The sequence below is a fragment of the Hyla sarda genome, chromosome 2, assembly GCF_029499605.1.
Source record: "Hyla sarda isolate aHylSar1 chromosome 2, aHylSar1.hap1, whole genome shotgun sequence".
Taxonomy (NCBI): Eukaryota; Metazoa; Chordata; class Amphibia; order Anura; family Hylidae; genus Hyla; species Hyla sarda.
In genome coordinates, this window is record NC_079190.1 from 494,364,727 (window position 1) to 494,389,893 (window position 25,167).

A 25,167-nucleotide genomic window follows, 5' to 3' on the forward strand; every position below is an offset into this window, starting at 1 on the left:
AACCCCCCGCCCCCGTCGCGCCACTCAACTCACTCCCCCTCCCCCTTAGTTCACCCAGAGTACTCCCTCCACGCCGCGCAGCCCGCAAATCCCCCCCCCCCCCCCCCGGCCCCGCCGCTCCGCTCAACCCACTACCCCTCAGTTCACCTATACAGTGTCCCTCCAGGCTTCCCCACTAAAACTCCCAGGGCATGCTGGGAGTTGTAGTGGGGGAACTGGAGGCATACTGTATAGGTGAACAGTATACATAATACAGTGAACAAAATACTTTACATTGTCCCCGAGCCTGCGGGCGTCTTCTTCCTTCAAAGTGCTCGCTCCCGCCTGTCTGATTGACAGGCGGGAGCGAGCACTGCAGTGCCTGAATTTCGACTCGTTGCCAGGCTTCAACGAGTCGAAATTCAGTGTTGACGTCACTGCTGAATGCATTCGGCCACTAGGAGGGCGACCCCTAGTGGCCGAATTTAAAAGTGATTTTAAACTGTTTTAAAATCACTTTTTTTTAATTAAACTATATTAGAGATATGTTGTAGTGCTGAAGTACTACAACATATCAATTTTTTGTTTTCATGACAGTGCCCATTTAAAGTCCGGTCCTCTGTAAAGACTGTTACTACTGTTAACCTGCATGAAAGCTGCAGTAAAGTTATTTCCAGTTTACTAAACCTCCGGTTGTGGACAATCCTTTATTCCTCCCTATCGTTCCTGGGATGGGTGGCGGTAGGATATATATATATATATATATATATATATATATATATATATATATATATATATATAGAGGAAGAACCCGCACCCTGGCGTCCCGACAGTTAAGGGTTAATCCAACACCCTTTCATCACTGCACAGCTGCACCCTTCCTACCCTACACCCCGACAAGCTCACCACACCAGATCAGACATCTTTGGATAGGGAATAAGATGTCTAGGGGAGGAGTACCCCTTTAAAGGGCTGCACCTCTACTATACGCCTTTTCCTGTGAGGCTTATTCACAAGAAATGGTGTCCGGGAAACATGATACGGCCTCCTATACGCAGTCGGGTCATCATTTTCACAATTCACAAAGCGGAATTTCCAAGTGAAATTCTGTGGGAATATTCAGCTTATTAAAGGGGTATTCTGGGATTTGTTTTTATTTGACAATGCTAGAGCCCAATAAACCTTGGGCTATAAAGCTGTGTATAAGGTACCTGGGTCGCAACTGTTTAGAGACTGTGTGTATTAAGCAAGGGGCTAGAATTAGAGACTGAGTTCAGTTCAAGCACCATCTCTTTCAGCAAGCGGCCACCACCAAAGCATGGGAAGCAGGCAATCCTACAATTACTAACCTAATTTTGGTATACATCAGTGGAATAAGGACCCTTCTATTAGTGTGAAACTGTCCTGAAGAACTGGTGCAAAAAGCAATTGAGTACCAGTGATAAATTTGTCAATGTAACTAGGGATGGTGCTATTGGGTATATACCTACCGAGACGTAAAGTCTTCAAGTAACATTTGGGCCTTCTAATAAATCCTATTAAAGAGTTAATTTACCATAAACCGGACCAAGTCTTCTAGATGCTAGTCATAAATCAACAATGACTTTCAGGATAAGTTTTCAAGTTCGTTTTTTTTTCTTCCCTAACAGAGGGTTCTTCAAACTCTTGAACAGATTGTGACAACATCTCGACGGCCTCCTTAATTACACATTTCTTATCGAATTATTAGGAAATAAGTTGACGTTCGGTGTTTGAAAGCATAACACGATCCCGGCGCATGGGCTCGGAAAGATGTTTCGGCTTTCATTTGGTGCTTGTCACTCTCCTTTAGTTTGCGGTGGAAATAATGAGTGTGATAATGAGCTTTTGATGCTGCTGAGAGCCTCCCCGCGGTGAATCCTGCCATAGACATCCATTACCGCAGCTAACTCCAGCGTAGAGAAGCTAGAGCAGAGACGCGGGAACACGGGGAGTCAAAGAAAACAGACAAATTAAGTTGCTCTAGGCCTCCAGGTACTAGTGCTGGATGGAACACAGACAGGATATTACATTTTTTTTTTATATACAAAACCATTCCGTCTCTTTCATGCCCCACAATTTTTTGGCTCTATATTTGAGGGTTTTTTCGAGACTCGATTATAATAATTATGTTTTAGTTGTACTCGTCCCCCCAGGGAGATCACTAGACCAAGATAAGTGAATACAAAAGCTTGGAGGCAAGAAAAGGAAGGAGGCCAACCCAAAGAGAAGAGAAGACGACCTGGGAAATCTGCATTCTCCGAATTAAGGCGATCAGGCAAAACTATTTTAATGTAAAAGTTAGAATTTTATTTGCGGCACATTATATCGACTCTAAAAAAAAAAAAATGGTGCTCATGCCGAGAAGGAACATTAAATGACGTTCCTCACTGGTGATCAGCTGCCGTCTTCTACCATTAAACTCGGGAGAAAACTCAGGGAAATTACAGAAAAATTCCAGCAGAGAGAGAAAGTTCCCCGCCAAATGGCACAGCATTAAGTAAAAACAAAGAAGAGGCAATCAATACATCCCTAGGGGCCTGTTCGGTGAATTTGAGTAACTCAACCACATCTTCACAAGTTCATGGAGATCCAGAAGTCACCTCAATCGGCCTCAACATGAATAGCCCATTGTGGGTACAAAATAGGACTCCGAAAGTATAAAAACATAAGTAAAAAAAATTCAAAAACAGCCAAACCCCTTTACATTTTTTGTTTTCAAAAACTCTCTAGATCTAGGATTGATGAAAAATTTCTATAACCCAATTGAGTGGTTCTCAATCTGCGGTACATGTATATTAATGGTCTATTCACACGTACAGTATTCTGCGCAGGATTTTCTGCTGCAGATTTCAATGTAAACAGAATGACTGAACACAGCTTGAAATCCTGCGCATCAAATCTATGCAGAACCTATACTGTATATGTGAATAGACCCTAAGAGTATATTAGGAGTTATATGCTGCAGGCTGAGAGGGCAGCCCTGGAGCATTCAGCAAGGTTCCCAAATGCCAATCAATGCTGCTCCTGAGTTCGGCCGTCTGCCCATATTCCTTCCCTCCTGCCGGTACACTGGCCCTCAATTTGCACATTATTAGCACCAGAATCTTGCTATATGGTAGGCATCAATCATTGCTACTGAGTCCGCCATCCTTTAGCGCATTCCATGCTCTCGAATCAAGTGTAAGAAACAGTGCAAAACTTGATACACTAAAAAAAACTTGTACAAAGGATGCGGTTCTATCGCAAGCCCTTCTTCTACAGGAGAGAGGCCCCCCAACAAACCTTACCCTTCGCCTCCAGACCAAAAGGTACCTGCGAGGTTCCAGCTTTGATGTCCCTTTTTGCCAAAGCTACTAAGGGACCACAAATGCTCCCGGCATCCCCCTTGGCGTTAGCCAAGGTATCTGCCCACAGAGCTGTAAACGGTCGGTACTCTGCCCATGCAGGAGTACCCGGGGTTTTTGCAGGGAGGTGCGGAACCTAATGGCTACACACACCTCAAACAACAACACGCAACAAACAACAACACACAAAAAGTGACACAGTGACAAAAATAAATAAATAAGTGAATGTCGGCAGATATACTGCCCGGACATCCGGCCAGATCTATAAAAATTTCTCTGATCCTAGCCAGAAGGCCGGGAATCAAGAGGTGAGTGCCACAAGGTAAAGAGTTCATGATGCCAGTGCTTCAACTCAGTGAGCCAAACACCCAGTGAGTTTTGGCACCTCGGGGTCGCCACTCCCCGAGGCACTAAAGTACCTTGGCTGTAGACCCTCCCAGCCTCTTGGCGAGACCCGGAGGGAACAGGTCACATCGGGGCAGCCGTCGAGCTGATTTCTTAGAACCAGCCCTGGAACGCCCTGGTACACCCATCCCCTGCATGCAGCAACCACTCCCACCAGTCCAACACCGGTGTATCCGCTTGGCTCGGACCACCGGGTCAAACTGATAAGAATTGATACTACACTTGATCTTAGCCAATAGGTCGAGATGGGATAGACAAAGATGTTCAACATAGTCTACAGTAGCTGTGTCAGCTTGACCTTATTTTGTCAACATTTCTAACTGATCTCTTTTTTCAGGGGTACTCACTTGGAACATCTCATCACTTGGGGGCATTTGGCCTAAAAAAGTTGAGAAGCACTGTATTAGGTGACAGCCACATTCAGTAGCAGCTTACAGGACACCTATAAACCATCAGTAATGATGGAAAATCGATTAATTCTCAGACTGTACGCTTGCCAAATTTGACCCTACCAATCCAAAACACCCCAACAATCGCCTCTTTTTCTGTGATCCATCTCAAGATGCAATTTAGAAAGGAATAAGGAAATACTAAACTATACATGAACTGCCATATCTCAAACCAAATGAATGCTGGTCCATCAAAGCTAAGGCTGGGTTAACTACGGTTCCCGTATGCAGCTGGGAGGAGGGGGCGGGGCTTAATTGCGGCACCCGCACTCAGCCGTATTCGGGAACCGTATTTAATGCATGTCTATGAGCCGACCGGAGTGAACCGCAGCCTCCGGTTGGCTTTGTTTTCGGCCGTATGCGGTTTCCCGACCGCAGGCAAAAACGCGGTTGACCAGGTTTTTGCCTGCTGTCGGGAAACCGCATACGGCCGAAAACTAAGCAGACCGGAGGCTGCGGTTCACTCCGGTCGGCTCATAGACATGCATTAAATACGGTTCCCGAATACGGCTGAGTGCGGGCGCCGCGATTAAGCTCCGCCCCCCTCCTCCCAGCCGTATACGGGAACCGTAGTTAACAAAACGTGGTGTGAACCCAGCCTAACCAAGGGTGTGACAAGTAACCACTGGGGTCATTGGCAAAATTTGGAATGGTGCCACAGTTTATTTTACCTGTAAGCAGAAGAAAAGAGAAAGGGCCCAAAGAGGCGCCTAGTGCATTACCCTAAAAAATGTTTCAAAAAACCCAAACTAAGGGGTCTAATAGATGGCCGCTCACCTGGAGGGTATAGTATATACGCATATAACCTCAGTTTGAGGTAATCATGAAGGAATCCGTGCAAGCCTATAGGTCTTCAGGATGGATCCAAAAGGAGATCCTGTTGATGAGCTTAATAATAGAAAAGATGACCTTTCATCAGGCGCTCGGAGGTCCAAGGAAATCTCACAACCAGGTCATGGATGTGGATACGAATTCAAGCTTTATTAGTATACAACAACGCGTTTCGGGGTTAGCATACCCCTTCTTCAGATTGACAAATCTGTCAATCTGAAGAAGGGGTATGTTAACCCCGAAACGCGTTGTTGTATACTAATAAAGCTTGAATTCGTATCCACCTCCATGACCTGGTTGTGAGATTTCCTTGGACCTCCGAGCGCCTGATGAAAGGTCATCTTTTCTATTATTAAACAGTTTATTTTAGACTCCATCCTGTCCCGTCTTGCTTTCCTTGGTCTTCCAGTATGCAGTGTTGACTTCACTATTGTCAAATCAAACGTTCAAAGAATATCCAATAGTTGCTACATCCTACAATGACTGCTACCCTAGTACTTATGGCCAATAGGATAAGCTAAAATCAAAATGTAATTTACATAAATGTAAGGCCCCTTTCACACTACAGGTATCATCATGCTTTTTTTACTGCCGTCATTTTACAATAACGGATGAAAAAAAAAACGGATGCAATAACTGGTAATAACGGATTATAACGGATTTTCTTAAAAAACCTGATGTTGTTCATCCGTTATCATCCGTTATTACCAATTACATCCGGTTGTTTATGTTCAGGTTTTTAACCTTTTTAACGCTCTGTTCAGACTAGATATTGGCCTAGACATGTTTCAGGGTGCTGAAATCGACCCCTTCCTCTGTAGGCAAGTGTCTTGCCTACTGAGGAAGGGGTCGTTTTTATCACCCTGAAACGCGTCTAGGCCAATATCTAGTCTGAACAGAGCGTCATCTACATGCACTACCTTGATTGAAGCCAGCACGGAACAACGGAACATAACCATCTTTTCTCACCTGCTGCACCTATTAACCAGTCCTTCTCACCGAGCGCACTACAAACCTTCTGCTTGCACTACTAGAACCCAGCCGCAAATAATACAGCGAGGGTCCGATACCTGCACGGGTGTTTGCTGACACCGCGGGCCGCTCACAGAAGAGCCTCCTGCCGGAGCCCTTCACTCGTGTAGACTTGCACGCCGGGAACAACACAGCTATTGCAGGACTTACATCCATCGGCCCGTCGCAGTACGGGACCAGCTGCTACGGTGAGATTAAACCATCTATCTGTTTATAGTGGGCAGCACTATAAACTGTGGGCAGCGCTATTTAGTTCAAAAAGTGACTTTGCTTTTACCCCCACAACTGCCGGACTAACAGTCCATTCCGGACCATTAACATTTGCTGCCATAAAATCTGCAGATATCTTTAAAATCGGTAGTTGCTTTTATAAATATTACTCTAATTAGAGCCCAATGACAGTATAAGCTATTATTGATATATTGCTCTGAATTTTTATACCAATAGGTTTTTATATCCATGTTATTCTAATTGTTGTTTTAATAAATTTCTTCACTCATTGTGTACCCAGAAGGGTGGTATTCTAGAGGTGTGGTTAATCTTGTTTTTAGTCTCATATCCATTTTGGATCAGTGGGAATCGATCTTTTAACCACATTGACCTCGAATACCTGGTTGTGAGCTGCACACACATTTCTTTTTTGTTCCTAATTTACAAATCTGTTTGACTTTCTGGCACCGGTTGATAAAAAACAAAAACAAAAACGTTTCCACCGGAGTACCCCTTTAATGTTTTCTCTTCTTGAGTACCAAACACCGGAAGAGCATGAAATACAAATATTGTTACCTTTAGCTGTTGGTTCGACAGTTATGATGTCACTGCTGTTGCCTCTGCCGGCCGCGGTCACCGCTACCACCCAAACACTATATTGTCTGTTTCGGCTCAGATTTGGTATTCGATAGAAAAAGGCGTCTGGGGCGGCTTCAAATTCACTGATGACCTGGAATTAAAAATAGATTATGTAGTTATAGTGTGAAGAATAATAATAATAATACAAAAATAAATTGAAAAATCGGTCTGAGCTTTCTAATATTGTGTGAGGATGGATAAGTTATTGATCATTACCTGTCAACTGATTGAGGAATCGAGGATCAGGAGAATGAGGTTAAAGAGGTACTCCACTGAAAAACATTTTTTTTAATCAACTGGTGCCAGAAAGTTAAATAGATTTGTAAATTACTTCTATTAAAATCTTAATCCTGCCAGTACCTATCAGCTGCTGTATGATCCACAGGAATTTCTTTTCTTTTTGAATCTCCCTTTTGTCTGGCCACAGTGCTCTCTTCTGACACCTCTGTCCATTTTAGGAACTGTCCAGAGTAGGAGCAAATCCCCATAGCAAACCTATCCTGCTCTGGACAGTTCCTAAAATGGACAGAGGTGTCAGCAGAGAGAACTGTGGTCAGACTGTAAGGAAATTCAAAAAGAAAAGAACTTCCTGTGGATCATACAGCAGCTGATAAGTACTGGAAGGATTAAGATTTTTTTTTATAGAAGTAATTTACAAATCTGTTTAACTTTCTGGCCCCAGTTGATTTAAAAAAAAAAAAAAATATGTTTTCCAGTGGAATACCTCTTTAATGAGTCTTATAGGGCAAGCAAATGTGGATGGGTGTAGAAGAGAGTTTAGAGAGGTAATATGCCTGACTCTTCTGAATGAGGTCTATGAGACAGCCAGGCATATGACCTATCATACTCCGTATTAACTATGTCTTCTCTGATCCAACAACCTTGACTGGACAATGCACCCTATTGATGGTCGTCCTACAGATAGGACTTCACCATCAGACCAATGAGAAATGTGAGTTTGGATGGAACCAGTGTCCCAATTGGGAAAAAGAAGCTCCAATCTATTGTGGCCATCTTTTTGCAAGTAAAGCCAGAAGCCCCCTTTAGTACATCAATGTGGTTACAACCACTGGACCGTCTCAAGTGACTCTTCTGACACGTCCCTTCGAACAGTCAGCAAATGTTACGAAATACAGCGTTCAGTTCTTACATACAAGGGTAACGATCCAGAGCCAACATCAGGGAGTAGTAAACTGTAGATGTAATCTTTGCTTTTGTATTATTAGAATCCTCCTAATTGCTTCTGGCAATGTAGTTTATATGTGAAATATAAAGCAAAAGGCAAGTTGTCTCATTAAGACATGATGGATTTTTCCTCCTCCGACTAAAGAAATGTTTTGGGGACATCTTGGGGAATTAAAAAGTGTAATTAGAATCGTCTGGTTTGGAGACGATCATCTTCAATTTCAGGAACAATAATTAAAGGGGTATTCCAGGCAAAAACATTTTATCCCCTATCCAAGGGATAGGGGATAAGATGTCTGATCGTGGGGGGAGGGCCCGCTGCTGGGACCTCCCACGATCTCCCTGCAGCACCTGCATTCTATGCGGGGACTGCGTCTCTAGTTTCGGAAACCTTCGGGTTTCCGGGACTGGGCAAGTGATGTCACGCCTCGCCCCCTCCATTCATGTCTATGGGAGGGGGGCGTGACGGCCGTCACGCCCCCTCCCATAGACATGAATGGAGGGGGCGTGGCGTGACATCACTTCCCCAGTCCTGGAGTTTTCCAAAACTAGAGACGCAGTCCCAGCATAGAATGCGGGTGCTGCAGGGAGATCGTGGGAGGTCCCAGCAGCGGGCCCTCCCGCGGTCAGACATCTTATCCCCTATCCTTTGGATAGGGGATAAAATGTTTTTGCCCGGAATACCCCTTTAAGAAGATATTCAAAGGCCTACACACACCAAATCCTGTTAGGAGATGGGTCAACTGCAAAACGATAAGGGAATCCTCCTCTGCAGGTACCTAGGCTATCTTCATACCCCTAGTATGGAGGCCTCATGATTTTGTCTTAATAGAATCGGTTATGGTAAGTGAGGATTTAGCATACCGAATATCAATATACCCAATTTTTGGTTCAGAAACCATTGGCTTGTCTCTACTCTACTGAACAAAGATGCTAAGCATGCATCTATATAGGAAATGAATTTTCTGCAAAAGATAAGGCAGAGCTCCTCATAGGGCGGTAGCGCCTGGTACAATGTGGAATTAGAAAAGGCTGCAAGTCACCTTGGTCAGTTGTTTATTAGACACAACCGCAATATGGGCATGGAAGTGGTGGTGCGGCTATCCCGGAGTTGGCTGCGGATGAACCTGCCGGGCAGTAATCAGTGAATCCAAGAGGTGCAGAAAAAGCCGGGTTCACAGCGCAGTCCACCAGTCAGAGGCAAGGGATTGTAGACATAAACTTTAATAGCCTAAACATAACGTGTTTGAAGAGGCTTTGACACCTCGAAACGCGTAATTTTTGGCTATTAAAATGTATGTCTACAATTCCTTGCCTCTGGCTGGTGGACTGCGCTGTGAACCCGGCTTTTTCTATACAGGAAGGTCAGGGGAGATGTGCTGGCCAAATCCATTTGTTGCGCTCATGCCCATCTTAAAGGGGTCATCCAACATAAGGTGACTTTACTAATTACCTGTTAGCCAGTACTGGACATGCTTTGCTTACTAAGGATCTGTGCTTGTGTTGTTGGTAAATGGCCATGTCCTGTGTCCCCCCATCAAGCTGCTGGCTTTTTTGTGTGAAATGGCTATTTCCTGTTTCTGTGCCCTCCCTCCAACTACAATCCCCAGGATCCCTTGTTTCTAGGTGGGAGGTGACTTATCCCTCCCCCCCAAACACACACACATCAGTTACCTCACCCATTAAAGCACAGACTGATGCTGATAACATCGGGGCAAAGATCACATAAGAATTGTGAAACCAGCCATCAAACTTTATTCTATATTCTAAACTAAGTAAATAAATAAAAACAAATCCAGAATACCCCTTAAAAGGGGTATTCCAGCCCTAAAACATCTTCGGGGATAAGATGCCTGATCACAGGGGTCCTGCCGCTTGGGACCCCCGCAATATCTCATGCAGCACCCCGCTATCATCAGCCTCCGGAGTGAACATCGCTCCGGGTCTGATGAATCATGATCACGGGGCTGGAGTATCGTGACGTCACGGCTCCGTCCCCGTGTGACATCACACTCCTCCCCCTCAATGCAAGCCTGTGGTAGGGAGCGTGGCGGCTGTCTTAGGGTCGGAGTACCCCTTTAAGATTTAACATTCCCAACACAGAAATGTTCATTTACTGTACCTTAAAGCAAACATAATTTCAAATAATGTGAAAGGTTTTGTTTTGGGCTCTCACTGCTGTTTATTGGGTACCCTTCATGGTGCACAGTTTGCACCAGAGCTGTACTGTTTGCCAGAAGTACACATACAGGATGTCCTTCACCTTAATTCTCTGGCCAATCACAGCAGGCTGGAATTATACACTACTATAGATGGCAAGTTCAGAATGCACAGGCTTCACAAGGTGCTACATGAACAGGAAAGAAACAGCAGCAGCACAGCAAGGACAAGGTTACACTAATCACTGAACTGCTGCTGAGAAGCTAAAGGGGAAGATTACACTGCAGCACTGTGGACATACAGCTGCAGGTAGCACTGAATGGTTTGTGTGGCCCTCTGATTCTATCATATGTCCATCACAAATTATCTATTACACGGAGAAGCGCATGGCTGACAGAAGAGGACTTTTTTAGCAGGCCAGATAAAAGGCATCAGCAGTCATGCAAGTGTTTGATGGTTCATCGGCTGATTGTTGGCCCCAATACACAGGGTAATATCGACCTGCTGTGTTTAACAGGGCCTTGAGGCTTTTTTTGGGCTGTAGTCTGACTAAACACCTATGGAGGGTATGTGGCTGAAAATGCACCACTCAGTGCAAAATGGCAACCACATTTGTGTGTTAGAACTGCTAAGCTTTATGTTGAAGCCCAGACTTGTCCTTAGCCCAAGACCTGTACGTGTCCAAACCCTGCAGTGTCCAATCACCTGTGCCCAAAACCTACATGACATTGCTATTCTCTAAAAATAGTTCTTTACATCTTTAGTTACCAAATATAATTCTAAATGTTACAGGAGTTCGGTTCCCCTGCATAATAGTGTAAATCGATACAAATGTCATTGATAAAATACTTCAAGAAACACCTTGGTTGACGCTGGACATGGCAGGTTGATGGAAGAGTCCAGTACTCATATGTTCCTGCAAAAATAATTTGTCAATGTCTCGAAAATCGTCTGGGTGTATAAGATTCAATACTTCACTGTCATCAACCAACAAAGCTTTCATTAGTCATGTCCTATGATATTTTCATCATTTGAAGTCCACAATAGCTGCTATCTATACCTCAACAAATTCCATGTCCACATAGAGCAGTGTTTCCCAACCAGGGTGCCTCAAGTTGTTGCAAAAATACAACTCCTAGCATGCCCGCACCGCCTTCGGCTGTCTGTACCCTCCAAGAGCTACAGACTTGTATATCAATGTCAATATAACCAAAAAATTAAGGTCGAGTTCTAATTGGACCCACTAAGTACCAATTGAGGGACTGAAAAAATTAGTTTTGAAGAATCAACCATCTAAGCTCTTATAATAGGCTGAGGGAAAAGGCATCTATGGCAAGCTATTTTCGAACCACCTGACTGGCACTCTGGCAGACCATTTAGATAAAGGGGTACCCCAGTTATGTTAAACATTACGTCCTTTCCACAGGATGATCTTTTACTAGGAGTGTTCCAGCCCCAATCTTCTGAGAAAAAGGGTCCAAGGATTGATGTCCGGTTACGGCAATTACTGGCTGCAGTGATGTCCTGTCTCAGCCATGATTGGCGTAGCGGGCCGCAACTCCTAAAGGGGTACTCCGCCCATAGACATCTTATCCCCATCCACGCCCCTCTCGTGATGTCGCAGTCATGCCCCCTCAATGCAAGTCTATGGGAGGGGGGCGTGACAACCGTCGTCACGTCCCATCCCATAGACTTGCATTGAGGGGGCATGGCCGTTAAGTCACGAGCGGAGCGTGGCTGTGACGTCACATGCCTCCAGCCTGAACCCAACACTCTAAACGAACTTTGGGTGCAGCAAGGAGATTGCAGGAGTTTTCAGCGGCGGGACCCCCGCGATCAGACATCTTATCCCCTATTTTTGGATAGGGGATAAGATGTCTAGGGGTGAAGTACCCCTTTAAAACCAGTTTGTCTCGGGTGGGGGAAGCCAGAAGAACTCCGAGGTACGACATGGTCCCCATTCTGGAGATTGCAGCAAGGGGGGGAACCCCAGTGATCAGACACTTATTCCCTTACCTATGAGTAGGGGATAAATTAGAAAACTGCTTTAAAGGGGTTTTCCACCAACACTTTGCCTCTCTGTAGGTCAGTTGATGAGTGATTGGTTAGATTTGCACGATCACAAGAACAAGGGTTCTGTGTTCCCCTGTCTGAATGAAGTGAAGGCCAGACATGCGCACTGCATAGCCAAATACAAGGCTTGGTTTTCTTTGTCAAGCCTATAAGGTCAAATGAATTCAACCACGACGGTACAGTACCACTGTCTTGGTGATCTGTGGTGTTTCCAGCATTTGGATTCCCACCATTAAATAGGTACTCCACTGGCCAGCGTTCGGAACTAAATGTTCCGCATGCTGTTTTCGCGCTGATGGGGCCGGCCATGCCCCTCATGACATCACGGTCACGCCCCTCAATGCAAGTATATGGGAGGGGGCGTGACTGCCGTCACGCCCCCTCCCATTGACTTGCATTGAGGGGGCATGTCCATGACGTCCCGAGGGATGTGGCCGACCCCTGAAGCGTGAAAAACAGCGTTTGGAACACTTAGTTCTGAATGCTGGCCAGTGGAGTACCCCTTTAAGGCACTCATTAGTTCTTTGGCGACTAGATGATGAACGTTGTTGGTGGGAAAACCCACATTAGGGCAATTTAACCAACAAATTCAACCTTCATAGGACACCTGAAAAATCCACCATCCTCAAGGGGCCTGTACGTAATATTTATCGAAAAAGAAAATAACCGAAATATAGTGTTGTGTCCGAGAGCTGTAATAGCTGACAAGCAGAATGCGTTTCCTTACTGACAGACAATGGTTTATGAAGTATGGCAACTCTGCTGACGACCCAACATTCCTACGAGAAAAAGCTCGAGCGTTAGCACAATTACCAGAACACATATGCTTGGACAAATTGTATTTGGATTGTACAGCTGTGCAAAGCCTCTTAATTCGATTCTTTTATTACATTACTTGTTTTATATTTAAACTTCGACTTATACAATGACAAGAGGACGGTGACAGCTCCTGAAGGAAGGAGGAAAGCAAACACACCGGAGAAAATAATGGAGAAAGCTTGAGAGGTCCTAATATTTAACTACTGGGAAACCTAGAGGCTTGGGAGCAATTCAAAAAGATTAATATATATGTTTATACAGAAGACAGTATTATAGTAGTTATATTCTTGTATATAGGAGCAGTATTATAGTAGTTATATTCTTGTACATAGCAGCAGTATTATAGTAGTTATATTCTTGTACATAGGAGCAGTATTATAGTAGTTATATTCTTGTATATAGGAGCAGTATTATAGTAGTTATATTCTTGTATATAGGAGGCAGTATTATAGTAGTTATATTCTTGTATATAGGAGTAGTATTATAGTAGTTATATTCTTGTATATAGGAGCAGTATTATAGTAGTTATATTCCTGTATATAGGAGCAGTATTATAGTAGTTATATTCTTGTATATAGGGGCAGTATTATAGTAGTTATATTCTTGTATATAGGAGCAGTATTATAGTAGTTCTATTCTTGTATATAGGAGCAGTATTATACTAGTTATATTCTTGTATATAGGAGGCAGTATTATAGTAGTTATATTCTTGTATATAGGAGCAGTATTATAGTATATATATATATATATATTCTTGTATATAGGAGCAGTATTATAGTAGTTATATTCTTGTATATATGAGGCAGTATTATAGTAGTTATATTCTTGTATATAGGAGGCAGTATTTTAGTAGTTATATTCTTGTATATAGGAGCAGTATTATAGTAGTTATATTCTTGTATATAGGAACAGTATTATAGTAGTTATATTCTTGTATATAGGAGACAGTATTATAGTAGTTATATTTTTGTATATAGGAGGCAGTATTATAGTAGTTATATTCTTGTATATAGGGAGCAGTATTATAGTAGTTATATTCTTGTATATAGGAGCAGTATTATAGTAGTTATATTCTTGTATATAGGAGCAGTATTATAGTAGTTATATTATTGTATATAGGAGGCAGCATTATAGTAGTTATATTCTTGTATATAGGAGGCAGTATTATATTAGTTATATTCTTGTATATAGGAGCAGTATTATAGTAGTTATATTCTTGTATATAGGAGGAGTATTATAGTAGTTATATTCTTGTATATAGGGGCAGTATTATAGTAGTTATATTCTTGTATATAGGGGCAGTAATATAGTAGTTATATTCTTGTATATAGGAGCAGTATTATAGTAGTTATATTTTTGTATATAGGAGGCAATATTATACTAGTTATATTCTTGTATATAGGAGCAGTATTATAGTAGTTATATTCTTGTATATAGGAGCAGTATTATAGTAGTTATATTCTTGTATATAGGAGCAGTATTATAATAGTTAAATTCTTGTATATAGGGGCAGTATTATAGTAGTTATATTCTTGTATATAGGAGCAGTATTATAGTAGTTATATTCTTGTATATAGGAGCAGTATTATAGTAGTTATATTCTTGTATATAGGAGCAGTATTATAGTAGTTATATTCTTGTATATAGGAGCAGTATTATAGAAGTTATATTCTTGTATATAGGAGCAGTATTATAGTAGTTATATTCTTGTATATAGGAGACAGTATTATAGTAGTTATATTCCTGTATATAGGAGCAGTATTATAGTAGTTATATTCCTGTATATAGGAGCAGTATTATAGTAGTTATATTCTTGTATATAGGAGCAGTATTATAGTAGTTATATTCTTGTATATAGGAGCAGTATTATAGTAGTTCTATTCTTGTATATAGGAGCAGTATTATACTAGTTATATTCTTGTATATAGGAGCAGTATTATAGTATATATATATATATATATTCTTGTATATAGGAGCAGTATTATAGTAGTTATATTCTTGTATATATGAGGCAGTATTATAGTAGTTATATTCTTGTATATAGGAGGCAGTATTTTAGTAGTTATATTCTTGTATATAGGAGCAGTATTATAGTAGTTATATTCTTGTATATAGGAACAGTATTATAGTAGTTATATTCTTGTATATAGGAGACAGTATTATAGTAGTTATATTTTTGTATATAGGAGGCAGTATTATAGTAGTTATATTCTTGTATATAGGGAGCAGTATTATAGTAGTTATATTCTTGTATATAGGAGCAGTATTATAGTAGTTATATTCTTGTATATAGGAGCAGTATTATAGTAGTTATATTATTGTATATAGGAGGCAGCATTATAGTAGTTATATTCTTGTATATAGGAGGCAGTATTATATTAGTTATATTCTTGTATATAGGAGCAGTATTATAGTAGTTATATTCTTGTATATAGGAGGAGTATTATAGTAGTTATATTCTTGTATATAGGGGCAGTATTATAGTAGTTATATTCTTGTATATAGGGGCAGTAATATAGTAGTTATATTCTTGTATATAGGAGCAGTATTATAGTAGTTATATTCTTGTATATAGGAGGCAATATTATACTAGTTATATTCTTGTATATAGGAGCAGTATTATAGTAGTTATATTCTTGTATATAGGAGCAGTATTATAGTAGTTATATTCTTGTATATAGGAGCAGTATTATAATAGTTAAATTCTTGTATATAGGGGCAGTATTATAGTAGTTATATTCTTGTATATAGGAGCAGTATTATAGTAGTTATATTCTTGTATATAGGAGCAGTATTATAGTAGTTATATTCTTGTATATAGGAGCAGTATTATAGTAGTTATATTCTTGTATATAGGAGCAGTATTATAGAAGTTATATTCTTGTATATAGGAGCAGTGTTATAGTAGTTATATTCTTGTATATAGGAGCAGTATTATAGTAGTTATATTCTTGTATATAGAGGCAGTATTATAGTAGTTATATTCTTGTATATAGGAGGCAGTATTATAGTAGTTATATTCTTGTATATAGTAGTTATATTCTTGTATATAGGAGGCAGTATTATAGATGTTATATTCTTGTATATAGAAGCAGTATTATAGTAGTTATATTCTTGTATATAGGAGGCAGTAATATAGTAGTTATATTCTTGTATATAGGAGCAGTATTATAGTAGCTATATTCTTGTATATAGGAGGCAGTATTATAGTAGTTATATTCTTGTATATAGGGAGCAGTATTATAGTAGTTATATTCTTGTATATAGGAGACAGTATTATAGTAGTTATATTCTTGTATATAGGGAGCAGTATTATAGTAGTTATATTCTTGTATATAGGAGCAGTGTTATAGTAGTTATATTCTTGTATATAGGAGACAGTATTATAGATGTTATATTCTTGTATATAGGAGCAGTATTATAGTAGTTATATTCTTGTATATAGGAGGCAGTATTATAGTAGTTATATTCTTGTATATAGGAGGAGTGTTATAGTAATTATATTCTTATATATAGGAGCAGTATTATAGTAGTTATATTCTTATATATAGGAGGCAGTATTATAGTAGTTATATTCTTGTATATAGGAGGAGTATTATAGTAGTTATATTCTTATATATAGGAGTAGTGTTATAGAAGTTTTATACTTGTACAGACAGTATTTTAGTAGATACATTCTAATACATTGGGGCAGAATAATAGTTGGTAATTTCATATGACTGCAGAACACTTTGTAACACTTGATATACACACCGGCACTAGTTGTTCTAAGTAAACATTTGTCTTTAGTGTTTGTGTATGCGTTTGACTTGATGACGCTAATGAAGCAAAATGTGATTTATATTTTAAACCGCGCAAATAACAAGGCAAAAGATTAATGATTCTCCAAGGAGATGACTATAGGTAGAAGAATATCATCATTTAGCTGCATTAGTGGGTAATAAACTTTCAGAAGACAAACAAAGAAAAAATGCATAAAGTAATGAATTCTAAAGAGTAAGCAGAACATTCTTACAATGCGTATATACAAAAGAAGGAGACCAATGTAGTTACATAGTTAGTATGGTTGAAAAAAGAAATACGTCTTTTTTGGGTCTGTGGTTTTCCTCTCTCACTGGCTGGTAGGGTCCCAAATCAAAGGAAATATGAAAAGGATGTCTTTGGGTGACCACCTCTATAGTAGTGGTCTTCAACCTGCGGACCTCCAGATGTTGCAGAACTACAACTCCCAGCATGCCCGGACAGCCAACGGCTGTCCGGGCATGCTGGGATTTGTAGTTTTGCAACATCTGGAGGTCCGCAGGTTGAAGACCACTGCTCTATAGATTTATATATACATCCTCTCGCCAAATGTAACAAATTCACTTAAAATAAAAGTAGTAAATTTGGACCTGTGAGTGACCAGTTAAAGGGGTAGTCCAGTGATGAAAAACTTATCCCCTATCCTAAGGATAGGGGATAAGTTTGAGATCGCGGGGGGTCCGACCGCTGGGGCCCCCTGCGATCTCTCTGTACGGGGGCCAGGCTCTCCGGCCAGATAGCGGTTGTCGACCCCCGCACGAAGCGGCGGCCGACACGCCCCCTCAATACATCTCAATGGCAGAGCCGGAGATTGCCGAAGGCAGCGCTTCGGCTCTGCCATAGAGTTGTATTGAGGGGGCGTGTCGGCCGCCGCTTCGTGCGGAGGTCGACACGCCCCCTTCCCGCAGGCTGTCGGGGCTCCGTACAGGAGATCGCAGGGAGCCCCAGCGGTCGGACCCCCCGCGATCTGCAACTTATCCCCTATCCTGGGAGACTCTTTCCTAGGACTGTATCCACCTTTTCCAGCCCACCGGAGCACCGGAAAGCTGAACTCATTTATGCAGGAAAAGTCAGCAACCGCCGAGCCGAGAAGTTCGTGACGAATCGAATTTACTGTAAGTTCGCTCATCTCTAGACATATCTATTATTTCTGCGGACACCGGAATTTGAATTTCCATGCCAGATGTTTCTGGCACGGGAATTCTGCAAAGTGAATAGCACAGCAGAATTCTATTGAAATCAATGGAATTCTGCTGCGGCGGAATCTCCGTGTGGAAATTCTGGCGTATGAACATAGCCTTAACCTCTTAATTACAATAGACGTAAATGTACGTCATGGTGCCGTGGTACTTAACTCACCATGACGTACATTTACGCTCCGCCATGACCACGAGCACCGGAACGGCCGGTCCCGGCTGCTACCCGATTGCGCGGATGTCCGCCATTAACCCCTCATATGCCGTGATCAATACAGATCAAGGCATCTGCAGCAGTGCGGTACTTTAAATGGATGATCGGATGTCCCGCAGCGCTGCCGCGGCAATCCGAACATCCAGCATGGCGGCCGGAGGTCCCCTCGCCTGGCTCCAGCCACCTCCCAGGGTCTTCTGCTCTGGTCTGAGATCGAGCTTACCAGAGCAGAAGATCACCGATAATACTGATCAGTACTATGCCCTATGCATAGCACTGAACAGTATTAGCAATCAACTGATTGCCATAGATAGTCCCATGTGGGGACTATTAAAGGGGTTATCCAGGAAAAAAAACTTTTTTTATATATCAACTGGCTCCAGAAAGTTAAACAGATTTGTAAATTACTTCTATCAAAAAATCTTAATCCTTTCAGTACTTATGAGCTTCTAAAGTTAAGGTTGTTCTTTTCTGTCCAAGTGGTCTCTGATGACACGTGTCTCGGGAAACGCCCAGTTTAGAAGCAAATCCCCATAGCAAACTTCTTCTAAACTGGGCGGTTCCCAAGACACGTGTCATCGGAGAGCACTTAGACAGAAAAGAACAAACTTAACTTCAGAAGCTCATAAGTACTGAAAGGATTAAGATTTTTTAAAAGAAGTAATTTACAAATCTGTTTAACTATCTGGAGCCAGTTGATATATAAATGGAATACCCCTTTAAAGTGTTGAAATAAAAGTAAAAAAAAGTAAAAAATAAATGTGAAAAATCCCCTCCTCCAATAAAAATGTAAAATGTCCTTTTTTCCCATTTTACTCCGATAAAATGGGAAAAGAAAAGAAAAAAAAATGTATACACATATTTAATATTGCTGCATACGCAAATGTCCGAACTATTAAAATATCATATTATTGATCAAGTACGTTGTACGGCGTGAACGTAAAAAAAAAAAAAAAAAAAAAAGCACAAAATTGCTGCTTTTTGGTCACATTTTATTAAATAAAAAATGATTTAAAAAAATTATAAAAGTTTTATATACACAAATGTGGTATCAATAAAAAGTACAAATCATGGCGCAAAAAATGAGCCCTCATACTGCCGCTTATACGGAAAAATGAAAAAGTTATAGGTTGTCAAATAGAAGGATTTTAAACGTACCAATTTGGTTCAAAAGTTTGCCATTTTTTTTTTTAAGCGCAACAATAATAGAAAAGTATATAATCATGGGTATCATTTTTCATGTATTAACCCACAGAATAAAGAACACATGTAATTTTTACCATAAATTGTACAGCGCCAAAACGAACCCTTCCAAAATTTGCTAAATTGCGGTTTTCTTTTAAAATTTTGCCAAAACACAAATAGTATTTTATTGGTTGAGCCATACATTTTATGGTAAAATTTATGATGTCATTATGTAGGACAACTGGTCTTGCAAAAAACAAGCCCTTATTCTAGTCTGTGGATGAAAATATAAAAGAGTTACGATTTTTAGAAGACGAGGGGGAAAAAACGAAAATGCTAAAATAAAATTTCTTTCTTTCAAATAAACTGGTGCCAGAAAGGTTAAACAGATTTGTAAATGACTTCTATTTTAAATTCTTAATCCTTCCAGTACTGATCCGCTGCTGTATACTACAGAGGAAGTTCTTTTCTTTTTGAATTTCCTTTCTGTCTGACCACAATGATCTCTGCTGATACCTCTGTCTACCAGGAAGAGAGGTTTGCTATAGGGATTTGCTCCTGCTCTGGACAGTTCCTGACATGGACAGAGGTGTCAGCAGAAAGCACTGTGGTCATTCTGGAAAGAACTACACAACTTCCTCTGGAGCATACAGCAGCTGATAAGTACTGGAAGGATTAAGATTTCTACATAGAAGTAATATACAAATCTGTATAACATTCTGGAACCAGTTGATTTGAAAACATTCATTTTACTCCGGAGTACCCCTTTAAGCCTTACTCATGCGTATTTAGGAATGTTGCACATCTTTCTGTAGATCAGATACCATTAGCCCCAGAACCAGTCCGGTTATTTTGACTGTTAATTCAGACTGTCCCTATGTAACTGCAGACACGATGATAGAGCTGCGCCCTGTGCTGATGATATAATGGAGAAGTCCCGTATTTATGAATGTGTCCACCTGTGCAAACAAGGACACCCTGGTGCAGCTCTGTGTACTTACAGCCCGGGCTCCCTTCAGGCCAGTAAGTAAAGGGATCATATAACAAATGACATAAGAAGTGACTATTTTATATTTTCCATTACAAAACTAAAAGGGGCAATAAATGCAAAAATGGAGTTGTTCCCTCCCACCCCCAACACACATTTATATGGTGTTAACGAAACGGTTGCAGAACATGTTGATCTAAAAAAAAGAGGAACTTCTCTTCAAACAATAGCACTACGAAACTCTAAAAAGTTACATAACTCATATAAGGTACAGAAGCTTGACAGGTGAAGTACTCAGATGTTCCAGAACAAAACCTGGGCCGTACACAGTATACAGTAGGGATGTAAGAAAAAATCGATTCTCGCGATAATCGCGATTTTTCATTTGCCGATACAGAATCGATTCAAAATATTTTTGAATCGATTCTTTTAGGGATGTGGAATTTTTAATAAAACGCACTTTATCTTACCTGCCAACGAGCCCGCGGAGCTCCGGTACAGTCCGGTACAGGTGTTCGGTCCCCGGGCTGTATTCTTCTTACTTCCTGTTAGTCCGGCACGTCACATGGAGCTTCAGCCTATCACCAGCGGAGGCGGGACATCGCTGCGGCTGGTGATAGGCTGAAGCTCCGTGTGACGTGCCGGACTAACAGGAAGTAAGAAGAATACAGCCCGGGGACCCAACACCTGTACCGGAGCTCCGCGGGCTCGTTGGCAGGTAAGATAAAGTGCGTTTTATTTTATTTTGCAGCCCGGACGGGATAACATGAGAAAAGTGCGCGCCGGAGTACTAGATCGCCGCTGTCAAAGCTGACAGCGGCGTCTATTGGGATCTATGAATGCTCCCAGGTGGGCGATATATCGCGATGTATCGTCACCTAGACGGTATCGCGATATATCGCGATATATCGAATCGCCACACTGGTATCGCGATTCGAATCGAATCGCCAAATTCTTGGCGATTCACACCCCTAGTATACAGTACACAGTACACAGTACACAGTACACAGTACACAGTACAGCTATTATAACTCTCACAGGTCACTGTTGACTTCACACGGTCCCCAGACTAGTGTTAACTTCACACAGACCTTTACAGAGTTTTCCTTTTAGAATTTATCAGAACTTACCACAATTAAGGGTCTAGTCACACGGAGGAATTCCCGCTTGCGAAATTCTGCCTCAAATAAAAGGTGTACTCCGCCCCTAGACATCTTATCCCCTATCCAAAGGATCTCCCTGCTGCACCTGGCGTTCATTTAGAGCGTTGGGTGCAGCACCGGAGACTTGTGACGTAATTGGCACATCCCCTCAATGCAAGTCTATGGGAGTGCCGTCACGCCCCCTCCCATTGACTTGCATTGAGGGGGACAGTGACATCACGAGCCTCCGCCCCACATCGCCAGTCATCCGTCACGGAGCGAAGTTTGCTCCGTGGACCGGATGTCTGGGGTGCCACAGCCAAGATTGCGGGGGTCCCCAGATTCGGGACCCCTGCTGTTATCAGACATTTTATGTCTAGGGGCAGAGTGCCCCTTTAAAGCCCATAGACTTCTATGGAATTCCGCAAGTGGAATTTCAGAAGTGTGAATGGGAGTGCGGAATCCCATAGTTTGATGCGGAAATTCCGCCGTGTGAATAGACCCTAAAGGGGTTGTCCCTTGATGTTAAAAGGAATGTTCACTCCCCAGCGGCTAATTTGAGTCCCCCTCCCCCAAACACACACATTAATAAAACTCTAAATGGTTATATCTCATATAAGGTAAAGAAGCTTGACAGGTGAAGTACTTGGATGCTCCAGTACAAGACTCGGGCAGTACAGAGAACACAGCCGTTCTAACTCTCTGGGGTCACTGTTGACTTCACACAGACCTTCATAGAGCTTTCCTTTTACACTTCTTATCACAACTTACCACATTTAAAAGAGTTGTCCCTTGATGTTAAAAGAAATGCTCACTCCCGGGAAGCGAGCGGACACAGCTTGATACGTCATCCTGATAACATGAGGCAGGTTCCATATGGAAACATCTTTAAAAGTCATGTGAATGTGGTGGCTCACTGATGGGGAGCGCGGTGATGCAGCTTGATATTACTTTTTCCACTTGCATGTGGTGTCCAATGTTGACGCAGGATCGTGTGGCCATTGGACACCAAATATGGGTGTGATGTCGCCTACATGCAGTGTTAACAATACAGGACTAGCAATGGCACCACACCCAATCCTCTGCAAGTGGGAAAAGTAGTTTCAAGTTACATTGCCGTGCCCTCCAGCAGGGGTATTCTTATGTGGGACATTTATGGCACATCCACAGGATTTGCCATAAATGTCCCCTAGACGTGGGTTTTGCCCCTGGACCGCCCCCTCCCCCCTTTACTGAGAACCAAGGCTCTCCTGTCCCCTCTGTTTGTGGGAAGGCAAACACAGCCAAAGTGAACAATTGGTCAAATGAGACTCCACATGGTGTCTTGTAAAATCCTGACCTTTTTATTGGGTTAGAACTGATCTTTGCCAGCCAGAAAGGGAACCTGTCAATACTTTCATGCTGCCCAAACCCCGAGTCATCAGGGAGGTCTTTTTTGTCTTCACCCCTCCCCACCAGCCTCAATAAAAAGACTTCTCTTTGTTTCGGTATAGGGTAAGATCTATCAGTCAACGCTGGTGGGGTGGAGAGAAGCCACTTGGGACCTCGATGACTTGTATTTCAGGCAGCATTAAATGGGCGCTCACATTAAAACAAATTTTTACTATTGCACTTTATGGTGAATAAGAAATCTTTCTTCTGTACTTTGCTTTAAAAAAATGAAGTTTTTCATGTTTTATTTGTGTTTAAAAAAAAGCTGCCACTTGGTGTCTCCCTACTTGTCCAGAGCACATTTTCCCTCGTCTCTTGCACAGACTTTGGACTCCGGCTGGCTTGGCAGAAGTCCAAAATCAGGAAATGCAATCTGGAGTGCTGAGGGGTGTGTGTGCAGCCTTAGCCAATCATCGCTCATCTCACACACTGAACTGCTCTGGGCTGTGTGTAGCAGAGTGAGGGAGGAAGTTCTCCCCTGTATGGCTTCAGATGATGTCACGCCTGCTGGGGAACGCCCCTTCCCAGTCTGTGAATCTGACTGAGCAGAAAATACAGAGCAATATCAAGGTAGAAAACAAAAAAATAATAATAAAGGCAGGGGGTGGTTTATCATGATGGGGGCAGTGATCTGGGAGGATTATAACATTTTACAAGATCATGAGAGGTACTAAAGGTTCCCTTTAATTCAATCCCCTTTCTACAGGGAACTGGAACCAGTAAGTCTGGCTCAGGCAGGAGAAGTGTGAGGGTGTTTCCTAGATCTGTTCCTTCTCTGCATGGTACATAGTAGCTGGTAAAACACAAGGCTCATATCCAGGAGTTAGTTTTTGCTGCCGTCAGCTCGCTCGCTTCCACCCACCAGCCTGTGTACAGGCACAAATGAATAAAGCAAAATGAGTTGTAGATCGGCATGTGTGCTTCATTTCCTATACGGCACCATTTACCCGGCTCTCCTGCTGCAGTGCACATTATGGCGGTCGTCTACACAGGGTGATCTATACTTGTCTATTTTACAGTTAGCCCGAGAGATGAATTATAATAAGCAGGTGTTCAGACCATGATCAGGCTCCGTAATAACAGTGAGAGACGATCCATCACCAGACGGGGCTACTGAGGCTCTGTTCACATCTGCATCTGAAGTCCTATAAGGAGATGCTTTCCAGATGAACATTCTGTACACAATTATTAAATAACACACTCCCAGAATTGCAGCATAGATTATTATTGGAGAATAATGTAGAGGTTCTTGTGTATTCCTCGTGCTTACCTGTTTTAGCTGATGTGGCAAGCATGACATAGGCTGTATGATGGATGCAAAAAAAAATCACTGTAATGCTGCCTTTATTTCCCATGAATCCTCTGACTGAGGGTGTGTTGTTTGATCACAGCACCTGGTCATCTATTTAGGCTGCTGGTGCTGGAGTTCAGCCAGATTGATAAGTGGGTTGAGGTCAGGTCACATCATGAGAAATATTGCCATGAGGTGATTTGACCTATAATTAAAATTGAGGCTTGGAGGGGGTCTGTCAGCTAGTAGGAGCAACCTAATAGGCGACATTGTCATCTTCACAGGTATTTTTAAGTCAGCTGACCCAGGACTGACTTCTTTTTGACACATTAAAGCCATGTAACTTTCTGTGGGTCCCACCGGTGATCACATGAGCCAGTTACAGTCATGAAACTCATGGATGCAGCTGTGCTGGAATGAGACAGATGGCGCTGTACAACTAGTGATGGTGAGTGTGCATGATATCAGCAATAAAAACAAACAAACAAAGCTAGGAGCTAGTGCTTCTTTAACAGTCCACCGCAGTCACTTAGTACTATAAAGGGGTTATCCAGGAAAAAACTTTATATATATATATATATATATATATATATATATATATAAACGGACTCCAGAAAGTTAAACAGATTTGTTAATTACTTCTATTAAAAAATCTTAATCCTTTCAGTACTTATGAGCTGCTGATGTTGAGTTGTTCTGTTCTGTCTAAGTGCTCTCTGATGACACGTGTCTCGGGAACTGTCCAGAGTAGAAGCAAATCCCCATAGCAAAC

The 25,167-nt window shown here is 41.8% G+C and overlaps 1 protein-coding gene and 1 pseudogene across 4 annotated transcripts in view; both read right to left on the reverse strand.

Annotated features, from left to right (window-relative positions):
- The window catches only part of DSCAM (DS cell adhesion molecule), a 586,110-nt gene that overhangs the window by 173,240 nt on the left and 387,703 nt on the right, over nucleotides 1–25,167 (reverse strand). For all 4 annotated transcript variants that reach the window (XM_056559695.1, XM_056559697.1, XM_056559696.1 and 1 more), the window contains one exon: nucleotides 6,848–7,001. In XM_056559695.1, coding sequence (XP_056415670.1) covers nucleotides 6,848–7,001 — 154 coding nt within the window. The remainder of the gene's footprint in view (nucleotides 1–6,847; nucleotides 7,002–25,167) is intronic.
- LOC130360018 (U2 spliceosomal RNA) lies at nucleotides 3,892–4,001 on the reverse strand (annotated as a pseudogene).